This window comes from Tamandua tetradactyla, chromosome 17 (assembly GCF_023851605.1).
Source record: "Tamandua tetradactyla isolate mTamTet1 chromosome 17, mTamTet1.pri, whole genome shotgun sequence".
Lineage (NCBI taxonomy): Eukaryota > Metazoa > Chordata > Mammalia > Pilosa > Myrmecophagidae > Tamandua > Tamandua tetradactyla.
Genome location: NC_135343.1, coordinates 97,972 through 120,874, shown reverse-complemented (window position 1 = coordinate 120,874; position 22,903 = coordinate 97,972). Strand labels below are relative to the sequence as shown.

At 59.4% G+C, this 22,903-nt stretch overlaps 1 protein-coding gene and 1 long non-coding RNA gene across 2 annotated transcripts; one reads left to right on the top strand and one right to left on the bottom strand.

Annotated features, from left to right (window-relative positions):
- Positions 1 to 1,359: 1,359 nt before the first annotated feature.
- PAX8 (paired box 8) lies at positions 1,360 to 18,364 on the bottom strand. The gene is made up of 11 exons (XM_077135118.1): positions 18,289 to 18,364; positions 18,072 to 18,237; positions 16,570 to 16,767; positions 15,624 to 15,712; positions 15,071 to 15,196; positions 14,768 to 14,937; positions 11,458 to 11,578; positions 10,824 to 11,009; positions 6,950 to 7,051; positions 1,975 to 2,061; positions 1,360 to 1,479 (listed from the first exon to the last, which is right to left on the bottom strand). Exons 1-11 carry the CDS (start codon positions 18,362 to 18,364, stop codon positions 1,406 to 1,408), a joined length of 1,395 nt encoding a protein of 464 aa, XP_076991233.1. The 3' UTR covers positions 1,360 to 1,405.
- A 218-nt stretch (positions 18,365 to 18,582) lies between these two features.
- LOC143660552 (uncharacterized) lies at positions 18,583 to 21,825 on the top strand. Its single transcript, XR_013164122.1, has 3 exons — positions 18,583 to 18,902; positions 19,107 to 19,232; positions 19,803 to 21,825. It is a non-coding gene; the product is annotated as an uncharacterized LOC143660552 (long non-coding RNA).
- Positions 21,826 to 22,903: the final 1,078 nt, after the last annotated feature.

Below are 22,903 nucleotides of genomic sequence, written 5' to 3'. Positions count from 1 at the left end.
GCCAAATCTTTAGAGTCAGAGCCCCTCAGAGGCAGCCTCCCCTGGCGCTGCGTCACTGGGCCCTGACAAGGCTCCATGGTACTGGCTGAAAGCTGGACAAGGCTCGTCCCCTGTGCATCCCTTCGGGCCAGCCACTGGATTTTCTGAGCATCAGCTTCCTGGTGTGTAAGGAGGGGCTAATCCCGGTTGAGAAGCCCGGAGTCCTGGTGCCACGAGAGGCCAGCAGTGGCTTTCCTGCTGCTCTCTGCTCTGTGGCCACCTCAGTTCACCCCTGCCCAGTAGCCTCTGGCTGGCAGTGCTGCCGCCCTCAGCCTCCCTTTCACCCAGACCTGAAGCAACGAGGTTGCGGAGGTGAGCGGCCTACGCGGCATGAACACGGAGCAGGGGCAGCAGGAGGGGCCGGGGCAGGGCCTCAGATGCCCCTTCCGGCCTCGAGGTGAGCTTGCCGGCCCCTGTGTGCCCTGCCCTGTGCCAAGGTGCACGTTCGCCCTAACCAACCCCAGAGCCCGAAAGGGACAGAAATGGTTTATTGAGTCACGTGGCAATGGCGGGCTGTTTAAAAAAGAAGGAAGCATCAAGGAGAGAGGCCCAACACGGCAGGGGAGACCCCTGGAAGCCAAAGTGTGGCACCGAAGGAGGGGAACAACCCCCTCAGCAGCTTCATGTACAGCATTTACGCCAGGCCTGGGGCAGTGGCTGTGGGCACCGAGGGACCCTCCCCTGTGGGCTTCAGGGCGTCTCAGGCTCTCTTTGAAGGGGGGGGTTGGGCTGCAGAAGCGGGAGGGAGTCCCAGCAAATCTCTCGCTCTCCCACCGTCCCAGGGCCACCTGGCCCCAGGCTGCTCTGTGCGGGAGTGGGGTGGGGGTGGGGGACAACAGCAGGCGAAGGGCGATCCAGTGGTCCAGAACCAGGCTGGTTTCTGTGTGCCCAGGAGAGTCGGCGAAGGGGAGGTCAGCTGACAGTGTGGAGCTTCTGGCTGGAGGCCCGGCCCTCTGTCTGTGCTCAGGAGGGAGCGTGGGAGGAGCCAGGCAAGGGCCGGAAAAGGCAGGGCAGGCTCGGCTGCTGGGTGCTGCGCCTTCCCCGTGGCGCAGGGCCAGGGTGGGCTGCGAGTGCCCCGGCGCTGCCAGGGGAGCCCCCAGGCTGCAGCCGGCCCTGCCCTCTCTTGCGGGACCCAGCTGCGGGCACGCCGCCTCCTCCCGGGTGGCGCGCTGTCTGTCCCTGGCCGCCCACCTCCCCGAGGGGTCCCGAGGCCACGGTGTCCTCGGCTCCTGAGAACAGCCACGTGGGGCGCAAGCTGCAAGGCTGGGTCTGCGTCGCCTCCGTGTAATAAATAAGTTTCCTTCGTGGGCCCTCCGTGGCGTCCCTTGCGTCCTGCTGCTCGGCCGCTGCCCGGGCCCCGCGGCGGCTACAGGTGGTCAAAGGCTGCGGCGGCGGGCGGCGCGCTAGGCCGCGAGGGGGCGCTGTAGTAGTACGGGGAGCCTGGGCGCGCGGGGGGCGGGGTCAGGAGGCGCGCACAGGGCCTGCCCCGCGGAAGGCCGCGTCCCCGTCCCCGCGCGCCCCGGGACCCGCTGCCCCACGGCCTGGCCTTCCCCTCCCGCCGAGCTGCGGGTTCCAGGCCTGCGGGAGCAGCTGCAGGCCGGGCCGGTGGAGCGGGGCGTCGCGGCCCGAGGCCGGCCCCAAGGCCACCCCTGCCGCGCGGCTTGGCCTTCCCGGGGACCCGCTGCCCCGAAAGCGCCGTCCACACGCGCAGCTACCAGGGGCGTGGGGAGCACAGTGTGCCCGCGCAAGGTGCCTAGTGCCGAGGTGCGAAGGTGTCTGAGCCCTCCCGGGAAAGAAGGGGACCGGCCAGCCCCGCTGCCCGTGCCTGGGCCCCTCACGGCCCTCCCTGCGCCCTTTCCCCCTGGCCTCTGCCTTCCCCTCCAACCGGGGCCCCAAGGCTGTCGGGTTGCCCCACCCAACTGGGGAGGGACTTACTCAGCAAGCTGGAGTTGGGGAAGCGCCAGGCCTCGCTGTAGGATGCGTAGGACCCGTGGCTATAAGCGTTGCCGGAGAACTCGCTCCCTGTTGAGCACACGGGGGAGACGTGAGGTGGGCCGCCGGGCTGGGCGGGGCTGAGGGGGTGCTCAGGAGGCCCCTCCACTTTCGGCCCTCAGCCCTGCACGGAGCCAGAGCAGGAACCACTGCAGGCCCATTCTCCGGATGATATGGAGGCTGGGCCTGCAGACTCTCCCCATCCGAGCTTGCAGCTCTGAGTGCAGGGCCTGATTCAAAGGGGGTTCTCTGTGCGAGGCCCTTTTCGGGGGTGCCCAAGGCCTCAGCAGTCAAGGGTAGACTCGGGTACATGTGTGTGCACACACGGGTTTAGACTCACTTGCATATCTTTGTGGGCATGTGTGTGTGTGTGCATGCATGGATGTGTTTACGTACCTGTGTGCATGCATGTATGTGTTTGTGTGCATGCATGTGTGTATCTGTATGTGCGTGTTTCTGCATGTTTGAATATGTGTGCATATGTGTGCCTCTGCGTGTCTCTGTGTGTATCTGCATATGTGTGTGTGCTTGCATGTATGTGTATCTCCGTGTGTGTGCCTATGTGAGTCTCTGCACGTGTACATGTATGTGTGCGCCTATGTGTGTGTGGGTGTGTCTGTATCTGTGTCTTTGTGTGTATGTGAGTCTCTATGTGTGTGTGTGTGTGTATGGGCATGTCTTTGTATGCTTGTATCTTCATGTGTATGTGAGTCTCTGCGTGTGTCTGTATGTGTGCATGTATGGAGGTGTGTGTCTCTACGTGTGCATATATGCACACACTTTTGAGCTGGCCTAAGTATGAGCTTGTTGGGTGGGGCTGCTGAGGGCTGAAAGGAGGAGAGGGAAGGCCCTCAGGGAAGCTGGCCCTGGGGAGCTCTGAGGACACTGTTCCCTCCTGAGTCGGCCACTTTAAGCAAGCTCAGGGCATGAGTTTACACAAGGCATGTCACGTCACCGCGCCTTGAATGGCTCCCTCTTTCACCAGCAGGATGACCGAAGGGCTCCTCCAAACATCAGCCACACAGCTGACCGGGACCAGCATGGCTTGCTCGGGTCGGGAGCCCAAAGCTTGCCCGGGGTTCTGAGCACATCACCCTTTCGACTTGCCCACTCTGCCGTGGACGAGACACACACAAAGGCAAGGTGAGAGGAGGGCCTGCCACAACAGAGCTTGCCCTTTGGGCTTTTAACTCTAAATTCTGGGAATCGCTTTAGTTATCCCTTCAAGTATGGTGGTGTCTACAAAGCGAGGTCCCACCAACCCTGGGAGCCAATAAACATCCACACAGCCTTCCAGAAACTCAGTCTCTCTCTCAGACTGTCTCTGGGGGGCTCCTTGCTCTGGAACTAGGCTTCCAGCCCCACTTCCTGGCAGCCTCAAGCCGAACCTGGCTCTCTCCCCAGGGCGCTCGCTGCTACCCCACGCTGCAGGGCATGCCCGCTGTGTGTCCAGACCTCCCTCGTCCCAGGGGCGCCTGTGCTTTGCCCGCAGCATCCAATGCCAAGCGCTGCCAGTGCTCAAGGGCAGGGAAGAGAGGGGGACAGAATGGTGTGTCCTCTCGTGCCACGCATTCCATTCACTTACAGGCAGACCCCTCTGCCCATTCCCATGAAAGCTGGGCTCTGCGAGGGGCACCTACCCATGGACATAGCAGGCCCAGTGTCCCTCACCTCCTCTCTGCCCTGCACCCCATCCCACTGACCCTCCCAAAGGCCTGGCGATACATGGGGGCCCTCTCTGCTGCTTCACCCATCTCTCTTTTTCTATCCCGTGACTCCTTGCAGGCTGCAAACGTTCTCTGGTATCTTCCATCTTTTAAAAACCCTCTCCTCCCTCCACAATTCTCTCTGGTGACCACCCATTTCTCTACTCGATGGCCTCTGCCTTCACCTCCCCACTGCCTTCCCATCAGGCTGATGCTGCCCCCTAACCGCACTGTGCATTCCACTCATGCACTCAGCAGGCTGTTCAGGGTCCTGTGTCCAGGCTTCCCCACTCCCGGCCTCTCCCAGCCTGTTCTTTTGCTGGCTTCTCTAATATATGAAGTCCCCGGACTTGGTTTGTAGGCTCTCTATCCTTTTCCATCCACATTCTCTTTCTAGCGATTCTGTCTAATGCCTTGGCATTAAATAACACCTCTGTGTAATAGCTGAGATATCTTCCCTTCACCAGGGTTCTCCTGTGACTTCATATAAATGCCACGTGAAGCCCTACGAGGACCCAACAGAATTTGCACTTTCCATTTCTCCAGCCACTTAGCCTCATCCCCTCCCGTGCTCCCACATAAATGCCTCCATCCATTCAGTTTCCCCAGTCCCAGATCCAAGAGTCATCCTTGTTTCCTAATCTCTACAGCCAATTCACTGGCAAGATGCACTGGGCCACCTGAATGTGCCATTAGGGCCTCTTCTTCTGCACTGCCGGCCCCTAGTCCTGGCCACGGTCACCTCACGCATGAACTACGCTCATCGTCTCCTAACTTGTCTCCTGGCTCTACAATCCACCTCTCCCAGAAGCTTGAGTTCTCTTAAACCTGTCAAGATGGCAGCATCTGCACACTGCCCAGTTCCTTGGCCTGCAGCCACCATCTCCAGATGAACTCATCATCTTGTTCTGCCATCGTGCTAATCTGGTTCCTGCCTCGGGGCCTTTACACAGCCTGCTCTTTCTTGAAGAAAAATTGCCCAGACCCGGGCGATCACTTGGCTGACCACTCTGAACACCTCAGCTGGGCTTCTTATTTCCAGCCCACCCGAAGGGGTCATCTCCTCTCCCAGTGGTGCTTTGCAACATCATCTCATTGTATTATCTTCACAGCACTTATCGCTATCTGAAATTGTTTATTCATTTGTTTACTTATTGCCTGTTTCCCTCCAGGACTAAGCCCTGAGCCCCATGAAAAGTGGTGCCTGCCCGAGGTACCACACACAGAATGGTGCCCTCAACCAGGGTGTTCTAAATGAAAAGTGTATGACAGATGGGAGGGTGCAAGAATGGATGGATGGATGGTTGGGTGAAGGGGGGCTGAACACATGACGATGGAAGCAGGGACAATGGAGGATGGATGTGGTGAATGGGAAAATGAAAAGATGAATGCATGAATGGGATGGAAAATTGGATGGATAGATGGATGGACAGGACAGATGGATGGGTGGATAAATGGACAGATGGAGATTCAACTCTAGAACTTGCTGTGAGGGTCATTAACTCTTACTGGGGCAGAAACACAAAAATAGGAAGGCAAAAGAGCAAATGAATGGACAAAAGAACCCTGCATCTGTCCTGCTTCTGTTCCCAGCTTCTCATGGCTCACGCTGTAGTGGAGTGTGGCACTGCAGCCTAGTGGGAAGAGTCCCAACTGGAAATCAAAGGACCTGTGTCTGAGCACCTCCGCACTTAGCACAGCTATGACCCTGCACACACGACTCTGCTTTCCTAAGCCTCAGTTCCCTTAGCTATTAAATTTGGCTATTACCAAACGCCCACGCTTATGGTGGGGGTTAAATGAGAAATAACAGCAGTAAATGTAAACGGATGGGTCCTCCCTTCCACAAGTGAGTGAATGTCACTGGCACTTTTATGTGCCTAGCGCAGTTGGTGATCAAGTAATGCTTTACAGATTTGGACTGGAGGGACTGCTATCCAGTCAACAGGGGGATCTGGGACTGGTTAAAAGATGGGCGAATGATACTTGTATTTTTTTCCACAAAAAATTCCATAGGAATTCATGTGCACACTGGAATTCTTGGGAACGGGTGACACACTGAAGCAGAGCTGCGTTTTCTGGAAGCTGGCCTGCACACGGCTCCCTGGGCCTGCCCAGCTCCCTTCCACAGCGCGCTGCCACTCCTTTCACAGCACCACCTGGGATGAGGTCTGTCTGCAAACAACCTGAGGGTCTCTGGGGAGAGGCTGCAGCTCGCAGGCCAGACTTGGCCCCAGGAGCCCCTCACGCAGGGGATAGGTCATAATTAAGAGAGACCTGGCACTTTAGTCTCTGCTCCTCTAAGCGGGCAGCAGGAGAGGTGGGGAGGGAGGCTGGTGCTTGCAATTTTAATTGAGAGGCCCCATTATCCACACTCTTAAAAAAAATAACCGAATCTTTTCCTTTTTTATCTTGACCAATCTCATTTCACGCTCCAGAAGAGGAAGGCAGCGCGGGCGGGCCAGAAGGGAGAGAGGAGTCAGTGCTCTGTATTTTCAACGCTGCATTAAGCACATTGCCACGGTAACCAGGCAGCAACAAGTGCCAGCTCAGCAGGTTCCCAGGGAGAGCACAGCAGCCCCACCCAGGCCTGCCAGGCCACCTGCCTCAGCAGTGGGCACACAGGGCCCCTGCCAGGGTGGCCGGTCCAGGCCCGGGGGTCATAGCACCTGTCCAGATGCGCCAGGTCCCCAACCGGCCCTGAGGGCGGGAACGGCTCAATTCCACCCCGCCAGCTGGTCTTTTCTGCAGGACTCCTCCAGAGAAAGTCCCATTGTCCACACCTGCCTGGAGCAGACACCCCGGGTCACTCCCACGTGCAGGTCACTGGCAAGCAGGGCTCCAGCACGGAGAAGTGGCTGCACACGAGTGTGCGAGTAAAGGCGAATACGTTTGGATCACCTTCAGCACCACATGTCCTAGTCACCTTCTACAGAAGGGGTCAACTAAAATCCACCGCAGCGGGACGACGCCGACTGCTGAAGGCTAGCTCAGTGTCCGGCCCACAGCGGCCTACGCCAGTGCACAGGGGCGAAGAGGGGCGAGGCGAGGCGGGGATTCGAACTCAGACCTGACTGAGTGGTGGGAGCCGGGTGGCGTCTGGGAAGAGGCGGCGGTGAGGAGCTGGGACTGCGGGGAGGGGTCCCCAGGCCTCCTCAAGGAGCGGCGGCCCACGCCCTTGGCACCCCCCGCCCCGCCGGGCGGCCCCTTACCTGCCACCATGCCTGCGATGGCCGAAGAGGCGTAGCTGCCCTGGCCACTGGCGGGGATGTGGGGAGGGTATCCGGGCAGCGTGGGGCCCACCATCTCTCGCCCTGGAAAGACAGCGAGGAATCCGGGGCATGGGCTCGTGGCCTGGGCTGCCCCCCTGCCACCGTCCTCCCGGCCTTTGCAGCTGTGTATCGTCTATGACTCTCCACTTCTCTTTTTATGGGCGTTTTGTTCATCCAGAAAAGCGAGGCTGGGGTGTGCTTCCTGCGTCCTCCTGCCTAGTGACGCTTCAGCTCTCGGCCCCTCCAGGCCCTGCTCCCAGGCCCTACAAGGGGCAGCACAGGCGTGGCCGACACTGCAACCCCCTTGCAGGGGGTCCCCAGGGGTCATGGCAGCTCTGGGCACTCCTTGGGCCTGGGGAAAGTGGCTGGGTGCTGGGCGCCCGGCCCTGGAGGCAGGAGGCAGCGCTGTGAGGAGCCGATTCCCTGAGCCTGCCTCTCCTCAACACCGCGAAGTTTGCCCTGCAGACCCCATCTGACCTGTGGCTTCCTCTCCCTCCTCCTTGCCCCGGGGTCCTGCGGACCCAGCCCAGACACCCCCACGCAAGGTTCTTGGCAGGGAACCCACACATCGGGGTTCTCGCATGTCAGCCCTGCTGTGCTCTGCCCCAGCACACTTCTTAAAATGCCCCATTTGAAGGGTGACTTGTCTGGCCATCCAGTTCTTGGATGGGGGAACAGGGGGACAGGAGGGGTGGAGTGGACAGGGGGACACACAGGGCAGGGGTGGAAGACGGGGGGACTCACAGGACAGGGGTGGAAGATGGGGAGACGCACAGGACAGGGGTGGAATGGGGTGGCAACCCCATTCCTGGTGCAGCCTCCTCTTCACCTCCCATGTCCATCTGGCCCCTTATGCCCCTCCTGAACCCTCACCTGCCCCTCTCTATCCCTAACACTGCTGCATCTTGAGCTTTGCGTTTAGGCCACAATGTCCCATGGGGCTCCTCTCCTGGGAACAACAGCTCCCAAGTTGTTCCTGGAAAGTGAATTCCGATATTTTAATCTTTGACTTCCTGTAGTCATCCAGTTTTCGTTCAGCATGGGTGAAAGGTGTCCGAGTCAAATGCCAGAGCAGACCCCTGACGCTCCTCCGTGCCACGAGCCCTCCTGGAGATGCTGCTTGTTTGAGACACCTCACCAGACTGGAGCCTGTCCGAAGAAACTCTGCTTTAATTCCTCAAGTGCATGGGTAAGGCCAAAAGCCTTGCAATCTTCTTAGAAATGAAGTCATAGAAGCCATGCAGTGGAGACCTCGCAGAAGGACCAAACTGTGTCCCCTTGTCTGTGCATCTGTTTTTACAGCTTGGTGTCCAAGGCCATGTCTTCTGCACTCAGACTTACTTCCAGTGTGGCCCTGATTTTAAGAAGGTGATGTGGGCACAGGTCTGTCTTGACTGGTTGGAGAGTGGGGTTCTAAGAGAATACAGCACCCCAGGAAAATTGGTAAATACCTTAAACATTGCTGGAGACCAGCTTCAGCAAACCATCACTTGAGGAATTCATAGGGTGGAGGGGAATTCAAACAATTTTATCTGTCCCCTTTGATGTCCACCTCTGTGTGACCTTTTTCAATTCCTTGTCTTGCTCTGATGGCCAGGAGAATGTATGGCAGCCCAGAAAGCTCTTTGGCAGGATTAAATGTGATTTTCCACAGGAAGATGGAGGAGTGAGGGGGTGCTTTGAAGGTCTTCTCTGCAGCTAAGACCCCCAGACCAGCCAGACAGGCAAAGCCTGTGCAGCACACCATGGCCGGGCCAGAGCTGGATGGGGTCCAAAGGGTACAGCACGAATGTGAGGTGCAGCCCCACTGCCCCCCAAACCCTGGTGCCTCCACCTTCTTGGTTGAATGGGGAGAAGCAGAGACCCAAGAAGGATAGTTGCCCTGGAAATTCCACTTGGGAGCTGCTAGGCTGGGAGAGGAATGACTTTCGGGGGAGGTTCTATGAAGCAGAAGGAAGGCTGGGGTCCTCGGCAGACACTCAGAGCTGGGGGCAGAAGGCTGGGGTCTGAGGAAGCCACTCGGAGGCGGCGCCTGAGCTGGTGCGGGATGAAGACTCGCTCCTCTGCGCCGTTCCGTAGCAGTAGCTGCGCCTCTGCTTCCTTTCCTTCCCTTCAAATCCACCTCTTCACCCTTGGGTGGGTTTCCAGCCCCCCAGTCTCTTGAAATTGTCTCCCTCCTAACTCCCCCCTTCCTGGCATGTCCTCTCGCTGTGGCCCAAGCCCACGCCCAGAGCTCCCGCCAGCATCGCGGGCCCAGCGTGGACAGAGCCTTGCACTGCTCCCAGCTGTGTGTCAGCACCGCGGGGCCTGGCCTTGGGGACCTGAAGGGCAGTGGGCAAGGCCGCTGAGCAGGAGCAGCAGCGCCCAGCTGGGTGGCCAACAGGGACCCCCGACACCCTAAAACGGTGGTGGGGAGGGGGAGAGGGAGGAGGTTTGGGGGGGCATCGGTTTGCCCTGTGCTGTCCTAACTGCACTTCCCCCCTCAGCAGGTCCGATGCATCCATTCCCCTTGCCATCTGTCTGTCTGTCCTCTCAGCCAGCCCTGCCGTGCTGCGCCCTGCCCTCGCCTCCTCACAGCCCTCCCCTCCCCACCTCCCTGCACTGGCTCTGGTGCTCTTGGCTCGCAGGTTTCTCTCCCTCAGTCACCTGGCCACAACAAACGTTCCATCTCTGCTGACATCACCCTCTTTTGACATTTCCAACTGCAAGTCGATGTTTTCTTTCTCACTTCAGACCTTTAAATGGTGCCTCTCTGTCCACACACGAGGCTTTCTTAATCCACTTTTGACCTCTGCCTCCACCTCTTCCAAGACGGCTTCCGCATAAGACGTGGGAGACACAGAGCAAAAGAAATTCCAGGTGCCTGACAGATGGAAAACGCAGGGTCAGTTACGAGAGAGCTGATGGACTCGAATAAGACGTCCTGTGCAGTGGTGTCCAAATCCGAGGGCCATTCCAGGAGCTACGTCTAGGGGCAGGGCCCCTGCCTCAAACCCTGCAGCTCTGTGTGCTTCATTCATCTGCTCCCGTCAAGGCGTCCATTTCAGGACAGCAGCCGGTACCAGCCGTGCAGAGGGGCTGCCTGGCTGCCTCCGGCCGCCCTCCCCCCACGGCGCTCCAGCCTGCTCTCGTGTCACCCCCTCCTTGGGGACAGTGCCAGCCTAATGCACTCCCTCCTGCTTGGACTGAGGCTGCCCAACTCTGCGGCCAGTCCTGGCGCCAGGGCCACTTCCCAAACTGTCTCATTACTTGAGGTCTGAAGTCAGTGGGTTTCTGTCCGGGTCCTGCCGCCACCTCGGGCCTCCCCCTCACTTCTCGCCACTCCCCCGGCTGGCCTGGCCTTCTGTAGGCAGCTCCACCTGCGGCCAGCGACCTGCTCGGGGACCGGGGCCACCTCTTCGCCTGGAAAAGCGGCCCCTGCCCTCCCCTCCGCTTCAGCTCGCGGAAGGTGGGTGCGGTGTGCGGTGGGGAGCCCGTGGCCCCATCTCAGGATTGTCTATGAGTTCACTGCGCTTAAAGGCGCGGGGTCCTCAGCCCGCGATGACCGCCGCGTGGGGCAGACCCAACAGCAACAACTTTAGAACCTGGCTCCAAAAACCAACGCCTTGTTCCCCCAAAGCCTGGTCCTCTGTTTTTCCGCTGACCCCGGGTTTCCCTGCTGCCCAGTGCTGGGGAGCGGCCCATCAGCACCCTGGTGCCCCCGGCACCTCGTCGGAAACAGGGTGATGGGAGACAGGGCTGTGCGGGGCAGGGGTTGTGCCCGGCCCTGGGACCCTCCCGCCCGAGACACCTGCACGCCTGAGCCTCGTCGTACCTGCGAGGAGGGCCTGGCCCGCCAGCTGCCCGTACACGGAGGCAGCCCCGGGGAAGGCCCCCGCAGGGAGCCCGGAGCCAACTTGCTGCAGATCCAGAAAGGCGGAGCTAGATAAGGAGGAGGGGGTGGAGCTAGAACTGGACACCTCGGGGGTTTCCTGCTTTATGGCGAAGGGTGAGTGGGAATCTGCCGGGGGAGGGAGACAACAAGGAGAGAGGGCTGTGAGATGGCGCGGCTGGGTGAGGAGGGGTGCAGGGCGCAGGTGGGAGACAGCAGGGCCGGTGAAATGGTGATGGCGGGACTTGCTGAGCGTGGAGGCCGGGGGGGAGGGCGCAGGCGTGGGAGTGGGCGGGGCTTGGTGGGGAAGGGGGTGTGGAGGGCGGGGGAGGGCGTAGGGCGGGGGTCTCTCAGATGGGTAGGGAGGGGCGAGAGCTCTGCCTTCTGCAAGTGCGCATGGAGCGGCTGCCCAAGTGCGCCTGCCTCTCCCGCAGGGCCGAGGAGAGCAGCGTCCTTTCGGGCACCCCGAGGCCAGTCCAGCCCGCCTCTCCGCGCCGCCAGCCAAGCCCTTCCGTCCGCTGCCCGCCCGCCCTTGCAGCTGGGTCGGGCTGGCCCAGTGAGCGTCTCGGTCCTATACCTGCCACCACAGGGTATGTCTGGTGAGCCGACAGGCTGCGTCCCAGGGGTGTGTTGGAAGGGGTCAGTGTGGCCTTCCCGTCGTCCAGGGTGCTGTTGAGCAAGGGCAGCGGGTAGAGGCCCTGGGGAACACAGAGCAGTCAGCACGCAAGGGCCCAGCAGGGCGGAGGACCCCGTGCCCACCTGGGGAGCACACCCCATCCTGTGGCCCTCACCCCCAATCCCTCAGAATGGGTTGATCTGCTCTTCCTCCAGCTGCCAGCCGAACCGTTTACTGTCTTCCCAGGCTCAGGGACCCCTCCCACACCCCGGAATCCGGAACCCTACTGGGGTGCAAAGCCCTGAATTGGGTGGGCTGCGGGAAAGCTGGTGTGAGGAGATGCCCTAGGGCTTGGTGGGCAGCTCGGCTCTGGGCGGGGAGTGTGTCCCCTCCCATAGCACAGACACGAGCCCTGGCCTCCTGAAGCTGGCAGCCCATGCTCTGCCTGCGCGGTCCCCGGGTCCCCACCCCACCCTGCCGCCTGTGACACAGACAGGGTGTGTGATGGTGTCTCCTCTGTGGGTGGAGTTGAGACCCAGAGCGTCAGTGTCCTGGTTCTGTGACAGCCTGGGAGTCTGTCCTCATGTTCCTGGAAGTTCTCTTCAGTCTGACCTCATTTACACCCTGCCAGCTCCTTTGACATGGGCACAGCTGTTCACTAAGGTTCTGCTTCCAAAAGACACTGTCTGCCGAGACTGGCTTGCACCACCCCTGCAATGGCCCTCTGCCCAGGGACCAGACAGCATGTACGCACACTGCACACACACCACACTCATGCACTCATATGCATGTGCACACATGTACACACGACATGTGTGCACACACAAATACATGCACTAACACATACCACACATGTGCACTCATATGCATTCACACACATCACACACACATACACACATGCACTCACGCACAACATACATGCAATCGCATGCACTCATATGCACACACATCACACATGTGTGCAGCCCACGCACACAATACACATGCACTAACAGATGCACACACACCACATGCACACATACCACATGCCTGTGCACACACATGTAAACACCATACACATACACACATGCACTCATATGCACATGCACACACCACACACGCATATACCACAGGTGCATGTGCATATATGCATTCACAGGTGTACACACACACCATGTGCATATGCACACACATGCACATATATCACACATGCGCACACATATATATACACACACCACACTCATGCACACATACATGCATACACACCATGCACATATACCACACATATGCACACCAAACACATACACTCACATGCGTGCACCACAGGCATGCACACACATGTAAGCATATGTGCCTACACACAGCACACGTGCACACCACCCACATGCACACACCCACGTACACACATGCGCACGCACACACCACACACATATGCAAACCACACACATGCACACACACGTGTGCACATGCACCACACAGGATCACACAGGATAAATACACTATTCCAAGAACTGTGCAAAACTGAAATTAAGGCTGACTGGTCACATAAGGCCACCACAGAGGCCATCAGTGCTCTCGATTTGTGCCCAGCAGCTCTCCTGGGTGCTGCAGCCCTTTGCAGCTGCTGCTAGCACTGTGGAAGCTGCAGGGCGTTTTGAAGGCCACCAGGGCAATGACTGACCAAATGCTGCTCAGCTCTGCCATCTGCAGGGCCACTTCGAGGAAGGGTGGAGTTATTTAGGACCTGGCTTAATGAAATTGAACAAAACATCTAATTTCTAGAGTGTCAGGGAAAGAAAAATTTAAGTATCTTATGGTCGGTCAATTGGATATCATAATATCTATTCAAAATCTTATAGCTGTTCTAAGATCCAGGCAATTTGGTGAAAAAAGGAAAAGAATCCTCTTGGTCAGACACTGTAGTGGGGCAGATGGGTGTGGTGCTTTAAAAGTGGGGTGCGGCCACAGCTGGCTTTGCAGCACCCCACAGGGTGCGTGCGTGTCACAGAATGCAGGTGTTCTCCAGGGACTGGGAGGTGCCCAAGGCTGCAGTCAGGGACCCAGGCATGGTGCAGGAGGTGGACGGATGGGGGCCATGGTTGCACTGCATGGAGGCAGGCGCTGCTGATGCTTGGTCTCTCATTCTCACGTCCCCATTTGCTGACCCACTTCTTTGCTTATAAAACAGGGCACAAGAGCTGCACACGCTTCACGGGGCCTGGCCGTGAGATGGCCAGAGATGAGGCCAGGGGCACATCCTTGAACTGTGTTTGTTCCCAGGAGGCAGTGACCTGGTGGCCACCTGTGCTCCTCTCGGGCTTCCAAGCTGCCAGTCACAGCAGCGGCCGGACAAGGGCAGCCGGCGAGAGGTGCTTCCAGTGCAGGCCCGTGAATGAAGAAGAGAGGGACGAACCATCACATGCTTTGCTGGGCCCCGGTTTCCTCATCCCGAGGACGAAGAGTTGGGCAGCTCCCAGCTCTTTTCCCAGTCTCCACGTGGGCACAGCACAGACAGCAGGTAGCGGGCTCTGCAGGCTTGCACTCCATGCCCCACACCTGCCTGGGGGCCACTGAGGGCCCTGCGGTTCCAGGTCCTGGAGCCATTTGGGCTTGGTGAGCCCACAGAGCCCGCAGGGCTTGGGAATGGACCCAGGCTTGGGAAGTGGCACTGTGGCAGAACAGGTGACCCAGTGGTGGGGACTCAGGTGGCCCCTGCTACTGTTGCAGCATGGGCCTGGTGGCTCCCCACCTCAGGCTTTGTCCTGCTCCGACCGTAAAGGCACGTGGGCCACACCTGGGGGCCTGAGCTGACCCGTGTGAAGCTCCTTGGCTAGGGCTTGGAGCGAGGGGAGGCCACCTGGAAGGTCTGTCACAGCTAGGGGTCTTCAGGCTTGGGTGGAGCCTCCAGCCCCCTGCCAGCTCATCCCAGAAGCCCACCATTTAAACCTGTGCTCCCCACCCTGAGCGCTGGAGCTGGGAATTGCCTGGCAACTTCTCAGTCAGTCATTATTCTGGGCTCCTCAGTCCCTCGTCTGTGGTTCGTTAGGGCATCAGTGTCAGCAGGGCACTGATGGCCGTGTATCAGATGCTGCTGTGTCTCAGAAACCCCTTGTGCCTTCACCCCTCTGGAGAAGCTGGGAGCAGGGTGGAAGGGGGCAGTGTGTGCAGCGGGGCAAGGATGCGGTGGTCTGAGGGATGGGGTCCCCCGGGAAGGAGGTGGCATGGCTGGGAGGACGGCAAGCCCACGTGCTCCCCAAGAGCTTCCCATGCCCAGGCCGTGCCAGGCCCTCACCTGCTCGCCCTTGGCGTGGCCCGGGGAGGTGTAGGCTTCTGGGTAGTTCTGCCGCTCAAACGGGCACTCGAGCGGCTCGAGGTGGTGCTGGCTGAAGGTGTCTGTGCGCAGGTGCTTGCGGGGCCCACCGCCCTGGGGGCCGAGGCCCAACCGACAGCTGTCCTGGTCACCTGGAGCCCCCGGGCAGGGAAAGCACTCAGTGCGGCCCGCCCCCCAGACCTTGGCCCCGGGTGGGGAGTCGCGAAGCGCCCCAGGGTGCTGGCCAGAAGCTGGGTCTCTGCCCGCGGCCTGCCCAGCACTCACTGTCATCCATCTTCCTCTTGCCATCACTGCCCGGTGGAGCGATTCCCAGGAGCCCGTTGATGGAATAGGTGGAGCCCAGGGAGTCCGACTGGGGCGACTCGGGGGGTGTGACAGCTGAGCTCGGGACTGTGGCAGGGGAGGCGAAAGTCAGGTCATGAGTGTGACTGCCTCGCAGCCCAGTGCCCACTCTGGGGGTTGCAAGCCCCCCTGGAGGACAGAGCCCTGCCTCATCTCAGGGTGAGTCCTCCAGGGCAAGTTCCTCCCACCTCTAAATATCTCGCGGATTGATCTTGGGAGCCAGTTGAAGTTTTGCAACAGTGGAATGACTCAGTCTTCATTAGGCCTACCAGCTGTACCTGTGTACATGCATGTGCATGAACACGTGTGTGTGTGTGCATGTGGGTGTGTGTGTGTGCAGGTGCAGTGAGCTCTCAGTGCGCACGTGTGTGCGTGCACGTGGAGGCGTGCATGTGCGGATGCAGTGAGCTCTCAGCGTGCGCATGTGTGTGCATGCACGTGGAGGCGTGCATGTGCAGGTGCAATGAGTACTCACTCAGCGTGTGTCCTGGGCTCAGGGACTTGGTGGCCGCACAGCTGTCCATGGGGAGGTTGAATGGCTGTTGCACTTTGGTCCTGATGATTCTGTGAGGAAGAGAAGAAGAGACCCAGATCCAACCCCTTTTTGACATTCCTGCAACCTCACACCCCACCTGGGCAAAGTCAAACCCATGGCTACTCCCTCAGTCTGGCCCTCCCCAGGGCCCATCTCCCATCTTTCCAGGCAGAGGCATGGGGGTTCCCCTCTGCTCCCCCCCTTTCCCGTCACACCGTCCCCTCCTGATCTGCTCCAGAGTGCCGTTGCCCCTCCCGTCTCACACTCTGGCCCCCAGCCGCCTCTACCCTTTTTAACCCATTCCCCCTGCTGGGGGCAGAGTGGACTTGCTAGAATGCGCATCAGCCTCCTGCTTAAAGCCGGTCGAGGGCGCCCCTTTTGCGAGGTCAGAGGAAGGAGCCGGCTCAGCCCCTGGCGGGCACCTCCTTCACTGTCACCAGTTCACGCCCACACGCTGCCTTTCCTGAGCCCCTCCCGCCTGCCTCTTCACACCCCATGGCCCCTCCTCAGCAGGACCTAGGCGTCGGCAGTGGGTTGTGGGCTTTCGTGATCCATGTGTCTTCCTCATGAGGCTGTGAACAGGGTCGTGACAGCGCACTACGGCTGAATTAATGAGTGGGTGTGAAAACGGTCAGCTGGGGCAGTGAGCGAGCAGTGGAATGACTGAAGGAATGCGCAGATGCCCGAGGGAGAGCCAGGTCAGGGGCCTTGTGGCAAGGAAATGACCAGTGCAGAGATTTTGTGTTAAAAGAAAGGGGATGTGGGCACGATGCAGGGCACTGCAGACATGGCCTCAGGACGCAGGGTGCCCGGGCCGAGGGCCTGCTCAGCAGGAGCGGGGCACCCGCCTGGCTTCTCGAGCCCCATCCACTCCCACCTGCCCCACCTGTTGATGGAGCTGACGCTGGGCACCGTGTCGCTGTCGCAGACGCCCTCGGCCAGCAGCCGGTCTCGGATCTCCCACGCGAACATGGTGGGGTTCTGCCGCTTGTAGTCCCCAATCTTCTCCACCACCTTGGGGGTTGCCACCTTGGGCTTGGAGCCCCCGATCACGCCAGGCCGGATGCTGCCAGTCTCGTAGTACCTACTCCAATAGAGAACCCAAGAAGCCCACATTAGCAGGCGGGGTCTCAGGAGGAGGGGAGACACGCACCCTCAGCGCCACCTCGGATGCCTACTGTCCCAGTAGAGCCCACTGCTGCCGGGCCCCGGACTCTCCCCGTCTTCCCACAGGCTGGGCTCCGGCACTTGCCACCCTGTGGGGCACCGTAGCGCCATGTGTGGTGTCAGGTCCTCAGAGGTGGCTCGCTGCAGCGTCGCCACTCTCCCTGGCCATGCTGGCCTCACGCCTACCCAGAAGCAAGCTGGGGTTGCAGGGCTCTGTCCTGTCTACTGGTCCACCTTTGCTCTCCATCGGGCCACTGGAGAAGGGAACCCCTTCTACCAGGCCAGTTCGAGTTGAAGCTGACCTCCTTGTGGGTCTGGAAGCCCAGCTTGGTTGAGCCTCCTCTTCCTCTTTGTCCCCGCTCGCTGTTTTGCTGGTCAGGGTGACACCCCTTTCTCTTGGTTGTGGAAGAATAGAGCCCTTGCCAGGATTCACTATCCTACCCAGCAAAGGACCATGCTTTTCATCAAGAAACAGAATTTTCCCACAATGACAGCTCAGCCCCTTCGGCCTCATTGAGCCCCGTGGGTGCAGGGGGCAGCTCTACTGGGCCTGTGGGTGCAGGGGGCAGTTCCACTGGGCCTGTGGGTGCAGGGGAAGCTCCACTGGGCCTGTGGGTGCAGGGGCAGCTCCTCTGGGCCTGCAGAGCCCTAGATCCTCTGTGCAACATGTTTCTGACGGACGTAGTTTTGCAGATGAGAATCCGTGGCTATGTCAGCACAGAAGCCTTTGCTGATCCTGATTTCTCCTGAACCACTAGGTCAGGGCTCCTGAAGGCCCAGGTGATGTGCAGATGAGAAGTGCAGATGACATGCACGTGAAAATGTGCAGGTAGGGACACGTAGTGACGGTGCAGGTGATGCCAACCAGGGCTGCTCTGGCTTTGGATTTCACAAGTATCACAAGTATGGCCTGGTTATCTTACAGACGCCGTAACCAGGTGACACAAAATCCGAGCCTGCTTCTGCAGGCCTGGGCGGGGCCCTTCGACCAAACGCCCTGGTGCCCTGTGACAGCGCCTGGACAGCTTCCCTTTCAGCGGAGATGCAGACATCCCTGTGTTTGGTGAGCCCTCGGGAGCCCCAGAGGGGGCTAGGAGGCAAAGAGGGCAGACCCTCCCGCTGTGGGGGCTCAGAGTGGGTAAGGAGAAGGGGGCAGAGGGAAGGTGGGGAGTGAAGGAGAGCAGCCGGAGGGGGTGTCGGGGGCGGGGAAGCCGCGCCTACCTGCCCAAGATCTTGCTGACGCAGCCGTGGCTGACACGGAGCTGGCGGGAAATGTCGCAGGGCCGCACGCCCTGGTGGGCCAGGTCCACGATGCGCTGGCGCACGACCTCGGGCAGGGGCCTGCCATTGACGAAGGCCCCCCCCAGCTGGTTCAGCCCTCCGTGGCCTAGGAGAGAGCAGCCCGAGGCACGGTCAGGGCCCCACAGGGGCTCCCCACCTGGCTGGAGGTGGGCATGGGGGGCTGGGGGAGGTACGGTCAGAGAGGGGGATAGGCATGGGTGGGCTGTGGGCATGGGGAGGATGGGGGGACTGGCGGGGGGAAGGATGGACGGAGGCAGGGGATGGGCATGGGCGGGCGGTGGGCACGGGGAGGGGTAGGGAAGGTTGGGAGGATCGGCGGGGGGGAGGGATGGACAGAGGGGGATGGGCACAGGTGGGTGGTGGGCATGGGGGTGCAGGCAGGGATGGGCTGGGGAGCGGTTGGGGGAAGGCCGGGCATGGGCAGGCAGCGGGCTTGGGGGTGGATGGTCCTGAGTCACCAAGGACTCAGTGTCTTAGTTTGCCAGGACTGTCATGACAAATACCACAGACTTATAAAGGTGGCTTATAAAACAGGAATTTCACGGATTTGGAAGCAAAAAGTCCCAAATCTAGACATCAACAGGCCCTTGCTTTCTGTTTCTCTGCCTCCTTGATGCCTACATTCCTCCCTGCCCGACTTCCCCGAAGGCTCCAGTGGTGCTGGACTCAGCCCTGGCCTCTTCCTAACCAGCAGTGCTGCCCCTTAACCAGCAGGGCCTCTCCCTGACCAGCAGTGCCGCCCCCTAACAGGTAGGGCTCCTGAAGAAGCTGTTTGCAGAGGGACTCGCGTGGCCCTGGAGGGTGGCCGAGCTGCCAGCTCACTGCTGACCCCCTGCTTAGGGCAGCTTGCCCTCGCCCCAAGGGGCCCAGGGAGGTTCCTTCTCTTCCCTCGGCTAGGCTCCCTCATAGGTGCCTCCAGTGCTTTTCAAATTTCTCTTTTTCTTTCTCCTTTAGAACCAGAGAACTGGAGTTTAAACCAAGTCACATGGACATGCAGACATGAAGCAGTGGCGCTTTTCTGGTGATGGCAGGGCTGGGGCCTGAAGCCCAGGATTCTTCTCTCTCACACAGAGCTCGCAGGTGAACGGCACAGAGCAGGCAGCACCTGCTCTGGGGGAGGACATGGCTGGGGCTGGGGACACAGCTGGGGTGGGGGAGACACAGCTGGGGTGAGGGTACATAGGTAGAACGCGGCCCTGAGAGAACACAGACCTGGGAAAGAACCGGCCTCTCAGCCCCCTGGGTCCGGGCAGGGACAGCAGACCATGCCACCCTCCAGCCACCCCCTGCCACAGCTGCTCTGCCCTGCCTGGACTCTTTCCGCTGCCCATGGACGCCTGCAGCTTGGAGCCAGCACGGTTGTCCGGAAGCCAGAGGTCTCTCACCCTAGAAGGGCAGCCAAAGGGACATAATAAACCGAACCCCATTTCCAGGCAACCGAATGGGGCAGCAGTGGATTCGGGAAATCTCCCATTTTGGGGGGCAAGGAGCCCTAGAACGCAGCCTGTGGGCCTGTACGTCTCCGGTGGAGGAAGTGGGTTCCCACCATGGCTGCTGGATGCGGCCTCCAGCACCTTGGACCGGGTCTCACTGGCCTCTGCCAGTCTTCCTCTCACCACTTGAAAAATGTGTGTTTGTTTTTTACCTTAGTGCTTCCCCCATTGGACGGAGCCCAACTAAAGCAACTGCTGTGAGGAGGTGGGGGTGAGCAACTGCGACGTGGACTCCTTCAATTTTAGGGCGCACGTGGCTGCACGGCATGGCCAGGCGTGGCCCTGGGAACGGGCTCTCAGGCTTGAGAGTCCCCTGGAGCCCCTGGGGAGCTGGGTGCCTCCAGCTGCTGGATCGGCAGGTCCAGGGCAGCACCAGGGTGCGTCAGAGAAGCGCCCCCGCGCAGAGAGCCACATACTCGTAACGGAAGCTCTGGGAAGCCCCCTTGTGCCCCCCATGCTTTAAATTCCGGTTCTGGGTCTGTTTCATCTCAACACCACTGTGAGCTGAGCACACAGACCTGGATGCAACCCTGTGCCAAACAAAACCCCTGACCCTCCCAAAACTTCAGACCACTCTGGGCTGCAGTCCGATGAAGTGGGCATCAACATTTTAATGGAAAATTCTCTTGGAAGAGGTCCAGGTGTTGGACGAGCCCCCAGTGGTCGCAGGGAAGCTGCAGGGGGAACACCCAGGAGGGCAGCGGATGGCATTTCCCTGGGGCATCATCGGAGCACAGGGTCTTAGAGATGAGCTGCCGCTGTGGGACTGGCAGGAGGGGGATGTAGAAGAGCCCCTGGCTGTGGTGAGCATTCCCTCCAGGTGAAGTTTTGAACTCAGTTCCTGTGCGGAGGCTGCTGTCGTTCCTGTGTCCGGTGTGGGGGAGTGGACTCCCCTGGATGACTCACCACCCGGCGCCCAGAAGTGGGTGTGCCTTCCTTCCTGCCCTGGGGAGGGCCTGTTGCCCACTGCACTGACTGCCCCTGCCTGTGGCTGTGGTCTGGGTGGCCGCGAGGCTGGAGGCTGGGAGGGAGTGGGAGCCCTGGGCTGGGTTGGGTGCCAAGGGGAAGAGCGTCGAGGCTGCAGGACCCGGGCTTTTGCATGGTCTGGGGGCTCCTGGGAGGGACATGGCGGGGCGGGGGGGGAGACAAGGCTGCCTGGCTGGTGTGTACTGCTCACAGAGGGGCTCGGCCTTCCCAGGCCGGAGAGCACTCATCTCATGGAAAGGGGGTTCGGAGGTCTGCAAAGCCCTCGGGGAATTCAGTGGAGCCGAGGTGTGTTCTTAGGAAGCGTGACCACTTGGGGAGATCCTGGGATGGCCTCTGGTGATTTCGTCACCCCTTGCGAGGCTCTGATAGAAGAAGAGAAAGAGGCTTATTGCCCCCAATCCTTTCATGTACCAATCCCCAGACCTCTAAGAGGCAGAGCTCTTTCCCCGCGTCCCCAGAGCCCTTTGAGTGCGTCTCTGCTGAAGCACTGGCAGCGAGTTCCCTGAGGCAGGGGACAGGCAGGGTCCACCTAGCTTAGGGTTAGGGGTAAGGAGCTTGGTTGTTTCAAGCGCTCCCAGAGCTCCCAGCGAAGGCATCTCCAGGCACTCCATGCTTCAGGTCTCGGGGGCCGTGACCCCTGCGGACATTTCCATCTGACTTCCTGGGGTTCTGCCTTGACCACAGGCATGTGAAGGTGGAGGAGCTGCTCCAGAGCGCCGGTCAGGGCTCCTTCCAGAAAGGCGGGGCCTGGCCAGCGCCAGCCCCTGCGGCCTCCTGCCCTGAGCTGGCCCTCACCTGCAGCCAGCAAACCCCTCCTGCTCCTCCGCTGCTCTCTTTGGCTTGGCAACGCTCTGACACAGAGGCCCGGGTCTTTGCCCCAAACTGCTCCCGAAGAAAAGCGTCACAACGCCACAGACGCCCCATGCTCCAGGCTCTCCTTCCACCTTCTCCTTGGGGGTCACCTGCACATGTCCCACCGTCACACTAAGGACAAAAGGAGCTGCCACCTGGAAAGCAGCATTTTCTGTCCGGTTTCACCTCCAGCTCGCTGCATGACCACAGTAGCTTAAAAGGTGCTTAAATTTTCATTCATTTCTCACTGGTCCGTCATCCTTCTACCTGTTCTGGAACTGATTAACCTCCCATTTCTTCATTATTGTTTAAATTGCAATTAAATTAATCCATGTTGCCTCCCTACCTCTCACCTGCAAAAAAAAAAAAAAAAAAAGCAAAAAGCAAAACAATAATGAATATTCTCCTTGTGACTATGGCATTCTTTCAGCGCTCAGACCCCACTTCTCCCCTCCCACTGGTCAGCGCTCCCAGCCTCGCACTTGGTGTGCCACATCGGCTGGAGGTGGCGTGCACTGCACTTTCCCTCTCGAAACTTCGCTCCCACCTTCCCCTCTCTGTGCCATCTCCTGGCTCTTTATTCCTTAGGGCTGCACTTTTTATTTCTCTTTAGCAAGGTTCTCTCTCCCCACTGGCTCCATCATATGTGGGAGCTGCTCAGACTCCTGTCAAAGCCCAGGCTCCTCTCCACCTGGACTGCCCTCTGCGAGGTCTGGCCATTCTCCTGCTTTCACCCGCTGCCCAAATGTGGACAGCATGTGTATTAGTTTCTCAAATGCTGCCAGAATGCGACATACCTGAAACAGAATGGCTTTTAAACAGGGGAATTTAATAAGCTACAAGTTTACAGTTTAAACCTATAAAAATGTCCAAACTAAGGCACCCAGGGAATAATACCTTAATTCAAGGAGGGCCAATGGGTCAGGAACCCCTCTGTCAGCTGGGAAGGCACGTGGCTGGCATCTGCTGGTCCCCTGCTCCTGGGCTCCATTGCTTTCAGCCTCTGTTCCTTTGAGGGCTCCTCACTTTGCTTCTCGGGCTGGCTTTCATCTCTTGGTTTCCCTTGGCTCTCTCCAGGTTCTGGCTTTCTTAACATCTCATGGCAACGTCTGCTGGGCTCCAAGCACCTCCAAGCATCCATGTCTCTGTTCTCTTGGTCAGCTCTGAGGTTTCTGTTGTTTCTGTTAGTTCTGCCATTGCTGGCTCTCTCCAAAATGTTTCCTCTTTGAAAGGATTCCAGGAAACTAATCAAGACCCACCTGGAATAGGTGGGGACACATCTCCATCTGGTCAAAAGGTCACACCTGCAGTTGGGTGTGTTACCCCTCCATGGAGATAATCTCATTGAAAGTTTCCAGCCTATTGTATTGTATCAGGATTAAGTACATAATACTTTCAAACTGGCACAGCATCTCCAGG